Below are 12,420 nucleotides of genomic sequence, written 5' to 3' on the forward strand. Positions count from 1 at the left end.
TTATATGGTATATGTGTAAAAGATCGGAGAGTGCAGGCTAAGATTCAGTACCTGGCGAGAAGAAATAAAGAACGGGTGTATATATTGAATACTCTACAGGTTTTCTTATAATATCCCAGTTGAAGATATTTATTCGTTAAATGCTGTTAACATTTCTTCAATGTCATGTTCCCATTCAATGTTGTTCTGAATGCATAGTTGTGCACATGCACAACATATGTTAAGAATATCTCCACTTTTTTTTGATCATAGTTAAGCCTATTGCTAGCACCAAATAAACATCTAAAGCGTGTTTTCAATATTCCTATTGTACGTTCGACAACGTTCCTTCCTTTGGTATGTCTAATGTTAAAATTAGACTCAACGGATCCTTCTTCAGGATCACGATATGGCATTACGAGCCAAGGCTCAGCTGGATATCCTGCATCACCTACAAAAACGTTGTAATAAAGCATTAATGAACCCATTGTATAAACCTTAATTCATTTGAATGTTACCTAATAATTTATCGGTTCCACCAGTGGCATGCATATTTTCAAATGATCACGTACAGGACTGGAATTCCATACGTACGAATCATGAGAAGATCCACAAAATCTCGGATCAACTGCTCTAATGCGGCATTATGATCACACACCTGTAAGATTTGAAGCATACACGTTCAGCAAAGTTAATACACATTAATGTATTCCAAGGATACTTACATATCATAGCGTTGATACTATTAATACTTTTTACGGTTAAGATACGGCATTGGTCTAAAGCGTGGCTTCATGATGCGTATGTGTGTTCCATCGACACACATTACGACATCTCTTATTCCAGTTTTTTGAAAAAAATACTGCTTTGCTTCTATTTTTTCGTTTGGTGTCATCTCCAAACGAATCCAGTCACCTAATAAAGTTAGAAGCGGTGGTATGACCTCACGTAGAGTGTCCGAAAAGGTCTGCTGCGCTAATGCCACCAAAAAATCTTGACCATGCTGGTAGCGGCCCTCTGCAAAAAAATAAGACATGATGCCAACTTGCTTGTTGCATCAACGCCGTTACTTTTTTGTTGTTCAACTTGTTTCGAATTTTGTCTAAAATGCTTGAAAATATTGCTTTGGTGATCCGGAAGCTTTCAATAAACCTAAAATGTAAAAAAAAAATTGGTAAGAAAATTTAACTAAGGATTGTATTGTATTGCATTACTTACGCTTGATCAGGTAGTTGCAAAGGATCTGTTTCTTTTCTAAATTTCCTACTAGTATCCTCAACAACAGTGTTCTTCTTCGTCATCATCATCATAAAATTGCATGTAATTCATTTTTAATTGTTTTAAGTGGTAAAATTACAACAAGAAACACACATATCAAACTGTTACAACAACAAAAACAAGAATGACATAGCAATCCAAATGACAGTGACAGAGCTTAATACCAGATTATAAACGCATGAATGGTGCTGTCATACGTTTATTTTGAATTGAGCGACGAATGGATTGCGACGAACGATTTCACCGGTATGGCTGAATAATTTCAATTAGAGGGGCCCTTCACGATTCTAGTCAGTTTTTTTTGTATGGAGTTTGACAGTTGGAGGCTGAAATCATGTAAACACTCCATACAAAACCACACAAAAAACTAACCTGCAATTTTCAGTCTAGATTATTCTAGCCACAAAGCTAGAATTAGATTCTAGTATCTACTCGAAAATACGGTGTTGTTTACATTTATCCCAAGGTGCATTAAAGAGATTAGTGGTGGGTGGTTGCAAAATATCGCCACAGAGTTTGCATTAATATTTTTTGTTGTAAAACAGGTATCTTTTGCACAAATTTTATGCTTTAAGAAACATCTAAAAATTCATCAATAGCATAAAATATTTCAAAGAATTAAAATATTGCAAAAAAACACATGGAGCTGTCAAATTTAGAGGAATCCCGTACTGCGAATTCACGATATCGAGTATCGCGTACTGCGGATAATTGCTGTAATTTTAGAACCAATATAACATCACTTTTTGACAGAACGAGTGAAAACTTTTGCTCCAACGAGCTTTCTTGAGGCTTGACGAATATTCAAAACACTCTTAAAATCTTCATTCAGAAACAAGAAGCGATAAAAATACACCTTGGGATAAGCCCACCTGTATATTATACCCACTTAGATAGCTGCCCGAAAACTGCATACAATGCAAATAGCTGACAGGCTGAAATTTCAGCCTACGAATTTACAACGGAAAGGGCCCCAGAATTAGAAAATAATTTGGAGTTAGTTAGAACACCTTTTGGAATAGGCTCTGTAATGGGTAGGGTGATAGCTAAGGTGGCCAAATTCTGATGAGTGTCATACGTTCAACTGATCAACGGTGATCCAACGACCACGGTCGGTCAGTCGTTTTTACTGACATGAGCCGAGGTGGAATAACACTTCGTTCGAAGCGGACTTTTCAACACTTGATCGTCCAGGCGATCATAGGACCTTTAGGAGGTTTCCCTTATGGAAATGTTGGAGTTTAGAAGCCTTACCTTGGGTAGGGGGACATAACTAAACTCTTGAATTAAGTTGGAAGGCGAAGTATTAGGAAGCGTAACGTCCTATCTTGGCATTCCGAACGAATCTGACTTGCCATGGTCGGAATTGGTTTTATTTTACTCAGATATGTTATGGGTTCGTAGATTTGGTTTTGGAATATGTTTTTGTCCTAATTAAATGTTATTGTTATGGAAACAATTTATAAATTGAAATAGTGTAGGGTGTTTGTCAATTTGTGCCTATGCTGCGCTTTTAGTGTTTTTACAAAGGTTCTGGAAAGTTTCAACTGTTCTAGCCAAAGAAACGAGTGCGTTCGTCGATCATTGCCTACACTGCGCTTTTAGCAATACGTTGCTATGTTCTCGGTTCCAGCCTGCAGAACTAGTAATGCCTGTATATATGCGTCTTTTGGGTGTTTTCAAGTAGTGTGTCACAATGTTTTTATATGAACGATGAATGAATATGAATTCTTCCGGTTGCTTTGTTATGGTATGATCTGATTTGCTGAGTGTGTTATAATGAATGTTTGCAATAGTGTGATTTGGCTTTCTGATGTGTGTCACAATGTGTCTATAGCTGATAGTGTGTATTATAATAAGTTCTGTATAGCAGATATGCTACACCTCCCCCTTCAATAGAATAACGTAAATAATGAAATTGTTTGAAGTTATTCTTTTCATTTAATTAAACTTGTTTTTTTTGCTTTTTTTTGTTAACTAATAAAATCATTTCTTATCGCTTAAGTTGGGTAATATTTTATATAAATTTTTCTATTATCTAGAGATAAAGAATTGGGAATATTTACAGGGTTTTCCAATTGAGTTTAGACTAGCAGCATACTTTTTTTGAAAAGTCGCAATCGATTCTTGACTAGCATCCTCCATTTTTGATTACTGGCAATGGAGTATTGACTAGGAGCAATTGATTTCAGCAGACCGATTGCTGGCGCGGAGTGACCAGATTGTGTTTTAGAAGTTATCGTACGAACTCTAAAGCAAATACGGTATTTTTCTACATGACAGTCTAAGAGCGTCGCGTTTATAACACCCGGCCGGTGTGTGACAGATCGACTTAAATAACATCTGTGGATAATATTTAACTCATCCGTCGACTAGTTTAAAGCATTTGTTTTACTGCTATATATCATCTACAAAATAAGAAATATTTTATCTGATAGGTTAATTCTTGTGTTTTTCGAATTGATAAAAATTCATAAAATGTATCTAAAAACATTAACTACTTCTAACTAAGTAACACAAATAAACTAAATAAAAACATCCAAGCATCCGCTGTAAAGTAACGCTGATCAGCCTTTACTAGAGTTTATAATAGAGATTTGTGCATTCCTATCTCACTCAGTAGATCTGTCGTTCGTAATGGGCGTCTCCAACTTCACTCTCTTCCATTCCCTCCGCTGTGGCGCTCCAACGCGTGGCAGAGGCAATTGAAGTCCCCATTACTACTACGGTACGGGGCTCCTTTCCTTCCTTCTATACTTCCCTCCTTTCCCTCCCTCCTTTCCCACCATCCTTCCTCCTATCCCTCCTTCCTTTCCCCTTTCCCGCCCTCCTTCCTCCTTTCCCTCCATTCCTTCCCTCCTTACCCTCTTTTCCATCTTTCCCTCCTTTATACTCCTTTCTCTCCTTCCCTTCCCTTCTTTGATTTCAGCAGGTCCCTGCATGGTAGTCTAAGAACGTCGCGTTTATAACACCCGGTGTGACAGATCGACTTGAATAATAATCTGTGGATAGTATTGATTTAATCCGTCCGCTAGTTTAAAGCATTTAAAGGGGGCGGTCTGCACTCTCCCCTGTTACATAGCGTCCCATGAGCCGTACACTTGCCACGCCGGTTTTAATTATATTAAAACCGCTGCGTCGGCTTAAGCCATACCGGCCTAATTAAAACGGAAAGATGTTGTGGACAGACCGCTGCCTCATCCTGAGGGCTCACTGTTGACAGCAGGGCTGTCATCCTGTGACGTCCTCAGTGAGGATCGCGGCGCGAGCAGGACCAGTCGTCCTCTCCCCGCATTGTGTTGTGTATTATTTATTACCTGTGCTTATCGTACCCATACCAAAGATAGGAATAAAACACGTATTTGTTTGTGCCGTACACCACCGTCTACTATGTTTCATTTGTGCGGACACAACAAATGTGATGAGCGTACATACAGTACATACTATATATATACTATATGTACCATACAGTACATACATCGATCGACGTCGCGGTAGGTCAGTTTTTACTGACATGAGCCGAGGTGGAATAACACTTTGTTCGAAGCGGACTTTTCAACACTTGATCGTCCAGGCGATCATAGAAACCTTTAGGAGGTTTCCCTTACTGGAAACGTTGGAGTTTAGAAGCCTTACCTTGGGTGGGTAGGGGGACATAACTAAACTCTTGAAATAAGTTGGAAGACGACGAAGTATTAGGAAGCGTAACGTCCTATCTTGGCAGTCCGAACGAATCTGACTGCCACAATTGGAATTGATTATTATTTATACTCAAATGAAGTTAAGGATTTCGCACATTTGGTCCGGGTTTTATGTTGGAAAGTTATTGTTTTCACTCAGCTAGTTACGTTTGTCTTTTGTTGATAAGGACGATTAAAAAGTTATTGTTTTCACTCAGCTAGCTACGCTTGTCTTTTGTTGACAAGAACGATGGTTCCTGTCACTAAGTTCCTGTTTTGGGTTTAAACTCTGGGCGCTGGCATTTTGTATGCGCTTTCCGAGAACACAGTACAAGATAAGAGATCGATGAGAGCGTTGTATTGGCTTACGATCGTTCACTCTCTTTCCGATCCTCGCATACGATGCCGCTTCGGCAATATGCACCCTACGGACAAAGAACGGGTAATTTTTATCATGGTGTGCGTAAAAACCTAGAGTTAAGCCGATGGAAGATTTCCTAGGCTTAAAAAAGGGGACGGGAACGGGTACCACGGTTCTCTCCCGCTCCCATATAAATACACGGTGCGCTCTCTCAATCCTTTCGTGTGCTTGTGTTTGTTTCTTTCGTCTTGCGCTGTGTGCGTTTCTTTCGTTCAGCGATCGCTCACACTCGCTGCGTATTTTTTTTGTTATCTAAAGCTAAACAAAAAAAAACAAACACGTGTAGATCTTTTTTCATCACTTTATTGAAACATTTGCATAACTTTACACGATTTCACACGTTTACATAAACAATATCAAACTAAGATAACATTCATCGCTGCATCGACGCAAATGTTGAAGTGGCCGAATATCTGCGTAGATCATTTTGTACACATTGATTACTGTAAAAAAGGTACGAAATGAAGCTGCGCGATGTACATAACATGCATTACGAATCATTCGCGCAGTTTTATTTGAAGCTGCACAACACTTGAACACTTTACAAAATCATAACACCAATCGTCCAGGACTTAGGCTGACACACGAGCGGCCGCTCGCTGCCGATCCTTGAGCTGTACTGACGATTTCGTGTGGTAGCAAGAACGAGAGCACACAGGGGAACTTTCGGTACAGCAGTGCAAGCGAGACACCGACATCAGCACAGCGCTGCGAGCAGATCAAACTAAGCGAGCTGGCCGAAAATGAACTCACACATTTCCACATGTGTAACTGTATTAGTGCCAAAACTGTGTTGAAACCAAAACGCGCTCTCGCCTCCGTGTATTTCACACCGATTCTCCGCTTAACTCTAGGTTTTTACACACACCATGATAAAATATCCCGCTCGTTGTTTGTAGGGCACTCTCTCTTTCTTCCGCTGCAATACGCTCTGTTGAGAGTTGCTGAGAGACCAATCACAGAGAAGGAGAGTGAACAAAGCTGTGATTCCAAAACGAGCCACACAGCGCCCAGAGTGTTAATGCATATACTGTTCCTGCTTTGGGTTATAATGCATAAACTGTTCCTGCTTATGTTGTACGTTTCGGTTGGTTCTGTTAAGTGTGTCACAATTGTTTTTATATGAACGGTATGGCCTGAATTCTTCTGGTTGCGTTGCTATGGTATGATCTGATTTGCTGAATGTGTTATAATGAATGTTACGACGGCGAACGGATCTGTGGGCCACGCGAAGGATGCGGCCTTGTAAATCAAACCCGCTCGGGTAACAGCGATCTTCTCAACCGTTCGACACCAATAATCAACCTTCCCGCTAGTTGCTCTCTCAAGTAATTTGAGGAGCCTATGCCGCAGAATGGGGTGAAGAGGGATGAGAGATTTCTTTCTGATCCGAATATGCAAAATTAAAAAAGAGAGGTTCTTAGAGTTGCAAAATCCGAATGATTATTTATTGAGAATTCGGTCCCTTTTATACCCCGGAAGCCCATACATTTTTAAGGTGTTAGTGTATCCTTTCCGAGGATAAATAGTACATAAGTGTACGTGCGCGTGAGTGCCGCATGTTAGTATATGTATGTGTCGCATATTTATTCCGCTTTTACACGCAGCGTACCCGGTTTCTAGATTAAGGTGATCGCGCACCACGCGAACTTAAAGTTTGACACGTCCGTTACGAATTAAATAATCGCGAACGTAACAATGAATGTGTTACAATGGTGTGGTTTGGCTTTCCAAAGTGTGTTACAATGTGTCTATAGCTGATAGTGTGTATTATAATAAGTTGTGTATAGTAGATATGCTACACAATATAACATAAAAGCACTTAACGGCTGAATTGAGATATGCAGTAGCGGACCGACAAGCATAACCTAACCATAAGCTAGATTGAGCAAGTTTTTCAGAGTGACCATATGTAGTTCGAATTTTGATCGAATATCGGTTTACAATTGAGCCCACTCAAACTAAAATTTTCTAACCCAAAATCAAATATTTTTCTAAGTATTGACCGTTCTAAGTTGATTCCATAAAATTGGAATGCCATGAGTTTTATGAGTGAATAGAAAGTTGTTTTTATAGAAAAATACCGTATTTGCTTTAGAGTTCCTACCGATAACCTCTAAAAACAATCTGGTAACTCCGCGCCAGCAACCGGTCTGCTGAAATCAATTGCTCTTAGTCAATACTCCATTGCTCGTAATTAAAAATGGAGGATGCTAGTCAAGAATCGATTGCAACTATTCAAAAAAAGTTTGCTGCTAGTCTAAACTCAATTGGAAAACCCTGTATATATCTTATAAAATATTTTGATTTTCCTATAAATCGTTTGTTAGGCTCGTTTCTAGAGTTTTCTGCTTTTATAGATGTTATTACTTTTAGCCGGTCTGGTGGTACAGTCGTCAACTTGTACGACTTAACAACATGCCCTTCATGGGTTCAAGTCCCGTATAGACCGTGCCCCATACGTAGGACTGACTATCCTACTATGGTAACAATAAGTCACTGAAAGCCAAGCCCACTTCACTAGTGGGTACAGGCAGGCCTTGACCGACAGCGGTTGTTGTGCCAAAGAAGAAGAAGAAGAAGAAGAATTGCTTTTAGCATGGAGATAAAATTATGAAATTTTACAAGGAGCTCTTTTTGATATTTTTCGTAAGCAATAGTTCTTCTTGGTTCTTTTACATTTTCTTCAAATAATGAGGAATAATTCAATTTTCTAGCCTTTTTATCCTGGCAATATAATTCATTGTTTGGTTCATTTATATACTTCTTTTTTGATTTGATGCTACGTTTTCTTCTCTTTATATGTTTTAGCTCGCTTGTATGATTTTTGTTACAAGGAATCTCACAATTTATTCCCGTGTTATCTAGCAGTAATAAATTATAGGTTACTTGTTCTTGAACAATATTTTTCTCATTGTCATTACTTGTTGTAATCATTTGTATATGTTGTTTGTTTTCATGTTTATAATCATGTTTAGTATCATTTTCACATTCTTTTGTTATAAGTTATAATTCTCCTTAAATATTCTTTCAGAGCCTCTTGACCGTTTCATATCATTCATTTTTTCATTATTTAATGCATTTCTTCTTTTTAATTTATCTTCAAGTTTTTTGTTACTATTGTTCGTTTTGCTTTTAATATTTTTATAATCTTTTTGAGTTCGATCGTTCATTTGATTAGTATTTGTATAATCCTCGTAATTTTGATTGTATGTACGACTTTTATGTTGTTTTATATTATTGGGGCCCTTCACGATTCTAATCAGTTTTTTTGTATGGAGTTTGACAGTTGGAGGCTGAAATCATGTAATTACTCCATACAAAACCACACACAAAACTAGCCAGCGATTTTCAGTCTAGATTATTCTAGCCACAAAGCTAGAATTAGATTCGAGTGCCTGCTCGAAAACACGGTGTTGTTTACATTTACCCCAAGGTGCATTAAAGAGATCACGTGGTGGAATCTAGAATCAAAGTGTATGTAATCCAGGTGGTCTCATAACATGTTTTTATAACCAAATTTGAATATCACTTTTTGACAGGATGGGTGAAAACTTTTGTTCAAACAAGCTTCCTTGAGGCTTGACGAATACTCAAAACACTCTCAAAATCTTCATTCAAAAGCAGAAGCGATAAAAATCAGCCATCTATATTCATACACCTTGGGATAAGCCTACCTGTATATTATACTCACTTAAATAGCTGCTCGAAAACTGCTATACAATGCAAACAGCTGACAGGCTGAAATTTCAGCCTACGAACTTACAACGGAAAGGGCCCATTGGAATTTATTGGAATTGTTCTGACTACTGTTGTTATAGTTGTATTCGCGATTATTATATCCTTGGTTAACTTGATTGTTACTACTACAATTGTTTAACTGATAGTGGCGTTTATAGAAACTGTAGTTGTTATTATTTCTATAACTGTAGTTGTCGGATGGTGTTTGAGTTGTTATTGATTGATTAAAATTTGGGTCAATTTGATAATTAATTAAAGTATCTTTCTGTTGAAAATCCCTATTGTTGTTTCTGTTGTAGTTCTGTCTATATCTTACGGGTGGGAACCTGGGTGGGTTTTGTGTCTGAAATCTAGTATTATTTGGAAATTCGCTGAAATTCCTCCTTTCTTGGTAGTTGTTTCCATACCCTCTATTGTTCCTGGTAGACATGGGCAAAATGATTCTTTGCGACGATTCGAGCGAGCTGGCTCTTTTGCTTACTGCAAATCACGAGCGAGCGGTGATTCCGCGGGTTTGGTTGAAATAATTGATTCAAACGTAGAGTTGAAGGCAGATAGGCAAAAAGGAAGCGTTCACTTCTGGGAATCAGTTGCCCAAGAGTTAAACGTGTTCGGGCCACCAATTAAGGACGGCTCTGGATGGAAAAAGGTATGTTTTCTCCCTTGACGTTTAGTTTTAGGATAGAAAAATTAATTGTGTGTGTGTGTGTTTTTTTTTCTCTTTAGGTTTGGGCAGACTACAGATCTTCGTTGAAAAAAAAATCTCATAACAATCGTGAGTACAGGGCCACGGGAGGTGGACCTTGTAATTTGAACAGTTTTTTCCGCTTTGGAAAAACATGTAATAGAGATGATGGACATGGAACTGACCGCTTCAGGAACAAGCTGCGATGTGATGGGTGTAAACCAATGTGCACCTGTTGTTGCCATGGCTACCGAAGTCGTCGAAGAGGTTCCTCTTGTAAACAATTTGGTCCATGGTGAAGAGATGGAACAAATAATTGATGAGGAAGAATCAAACGATGCCACTCCTACAAAAACTAAAAAATCCCTCAATCAACTTAGATTGATTGAGCAAATAAGATACAACAAAATTAAAGAAAAAACCTATGAATTAAAGTTAAAGGAACTAGAATTAAGGAAAGAAGAGTTAGATTGTAAGAAAAAAGATTTAGAGTTTAGGCGCGATGTAGCTATCAAAACGTTGGACTTAGAAAATCGCAAATTCGAATTTCAACAAGAAATAGCCAAACAAAAAAATGAGCTTAAACTAGCTATAGCAAACGGCCGGTCTCATGGTACAGTCGTCAACTCGTACGACTTAACAACATGCCCGTCATGGGTTCAAGCCCCAAATAGACCGTGCCGCCATACTGACTATCCTGCTATGGAGGGAAATCAATAAGTCACTGAAAGCCAACCCCACAAGTGTGTTGGCAGGCCTTGACCAGCATCGGTTGTTGAGCCAAAGAAGAAGAAGAAGAAGCTATAGCAAATAAGGAGTTAGAAATAAGTTTTGCATTGTTAGCTTTAAAAAAAAACCAAAATAATTAAACATTTTACAGCGATTAATAACGAATAGAATTTAATAAATCCTTTTTTATTGAATGTGTGGCAAACAATCAACGTACACCAGAGAAGTTTTATTGTAAAACTACAGTACTTTATATGGTATATGTGTAAAAGATCGGAGAGTGCAGGCTAAGATTCAGTACCTGGCGAGAAGAAATAAAGAACGGGTGTATATATTGAATACTCTACAGGTTTTCTTATAATATCCCAGTTGAAGATATTTTATTCGTTAAATGCTGTTAACATTTCTTCAATGTCATGTTGCCATTCAATGTTGTTCTGAATGCATATGTTGTGCAATGCACAACATATGTTAAGAATATCTCCACTTTTTTTTTGATCATAGTTAAGCCTATTGCTAGCACCAAATAAACATCTAAAGCGTGTTTTCAATATTCCTATTGTACGTTCGACAACGTTCCTTCCTTTGGTATGTCTAATGTTAAAATTAGACTCAACGGATCCTTCTTCAGGATCACGATATGGCATTACGAGCCAAGGCTCAGCTGGATATCCTGCATCACCTACAAAAACGTTGTTAATAAAGCATTAATGAACCCATTGTATAAACCTTAATTCATTTGAATGTTACCTAATAATTTATCGGTTCCACCAGTGGCATGCATATTTTCAAAATGATCACGTACAGGACTGGAATTCCATACGTACGAATCATGAGAAGATCCACAAAATCTCGGATCAACTGCTCTAATGCGGCATTTATGATCACACACCTGTAAGATTTGAATGCATACACGTTCAGCAAAGTTAATACACATTAATGTATTCCAAGGATACTTACAATCATAGCGTTGATACTATAATACTTTTTACGGTTAAGATACGGCATTGGTCTAAAGCGTGGCTTCATGATGCGTATGTGTGTTCCATCGACACACATTACGACATCTCTTATTCCAGTTTTTTGAAAAAAATACTGCTTTGCTTCTATTTTTTCGTCTGGTGTCATCTCCAAACGAATCCAGTCACCTAATAAAGTTAGAAGCGGTGGTATGACCTCACGTAGAGTGTCCGAAAAGGTCTGCTGCGCTAATGCCACCAAAAAATCTTGACCATGCTGGTAGCGGCCCTCTGCAAAAAAAATAAGACATGATGCCAACTTGCTTGTTGCATCAACGCCGTTACTTTTTTGTGTGTTCAACTTGTTTCGAATTTTGTCTAAAATGCTTGAAAATATTGCTTTGGTGATCCGGAAGCTTTCAATAAACCTAAAATGTAAAAAAAAATTGGTAAGAAAATTTAACTAAGGATTGTATTGTATTGCATTTACTTACGCTTGATCAGGTAGTTGCAAAGGATCTGTTTCTTTTCTAAATTTCCTACTAGTATTCCTCAACAACAGTTGTTCTTCTTCGTCATCATCATCATAAAATTGCATGTAATTCATTTTTAATTTGTTTTAAGTGGTAAAATTACAACAAGAAACACACATATCAAACTGTTACAACAACAAAAACAAGAATGACATAGCAATCCAAATGACAGTGACAGAGCTTAATACCAGATTATAAACGCATGAATGGTGCTGTCATACGTTTATTTTGAATTGAGCGACGAATGGATTGCGACGAACGATTTCACCGGCTGAATAATTTCAATTAGAGGGGCCCTTCACGATTCTAGTCAGTTTTTTTGTATGGAGTTTGACAGTTGGAGGCTGAAATCATGTAAACACTCCATACAAAACCACACAAAAAACTAACCTGCAATTTTCAGTCTAGATTATTC

At 38.0% G+C, this 12,420-nt stretch overlaps 1 protein-coding gene across 1 annotated transcript; it reads right to left on the minus strand.

Annotated features, from left to right (window-relative positions):
* Positions 1–10,853: 10,853 nt before the first annotated feature.
* LOC121603117 (putative nuclease HARBI1) lies at positions 10,854–12,127 on the minus strand. Its single transcript, XM_041931837.1, has 4 exons — positions 11,967–12,127; positions 11,474–11,900; positions 11,264–11,405; positions 10,854–11,195 (listed from the first exon to the last, which is right to left on the minus strand). The coding sequence occupies exons 1-4, from the start codon at positions 12,077–12,079 to the stop codon at positions 10,894–10,896; spliced, it is 984 nt and encodes a 327-aa protein (XP_041787771.1). The 5' UTR covers positions 12,080–12,127; the 3' UTR covers positions 10,854–10,893.
* Between the last annotated feature and the right edge of the window lie 293 nt (positions 12,128–12,420).

Source organism: Anopheles merus, unplaced genomic scaffold (genome assembly GCF_017562075.2).
Source record: "Anopheles merus strain MAF unplaced genomic scaffold, AmerM5.1 LNR4000864, whole genome shotgun sequence".
Classification (NCBI taxonomy): Eukaryota; Metazoa; Arthropoda; class Insecta; order Diptera; family Culicidae; genus Anopheles; species Anopheles merus.

Bases quoted from the DNA above. Each gene is read 5' to 3' on its own strand.
- LOC121603117 (XM_041931837.1), bottom strand. From the start codon at position 12,079: ATGAATTACATGCAATTTTATGATGATGATGACGAAGAAGAACAACTG. The intron at 11,901-11,966 runs GTAAGTAAATGC...TTTACATTTTAG, and splicing joins TTGCAACTACCTGATCAAGC to GTTTATTGAAAGCTTCCGGA. The intron at 11,406-11,473 runs GTAAGTATCCTT...CAAATCTTACAG, and splicing joins ATAGTATCAACGCTATGATT to GTGTGTGATCATAAATGCCG.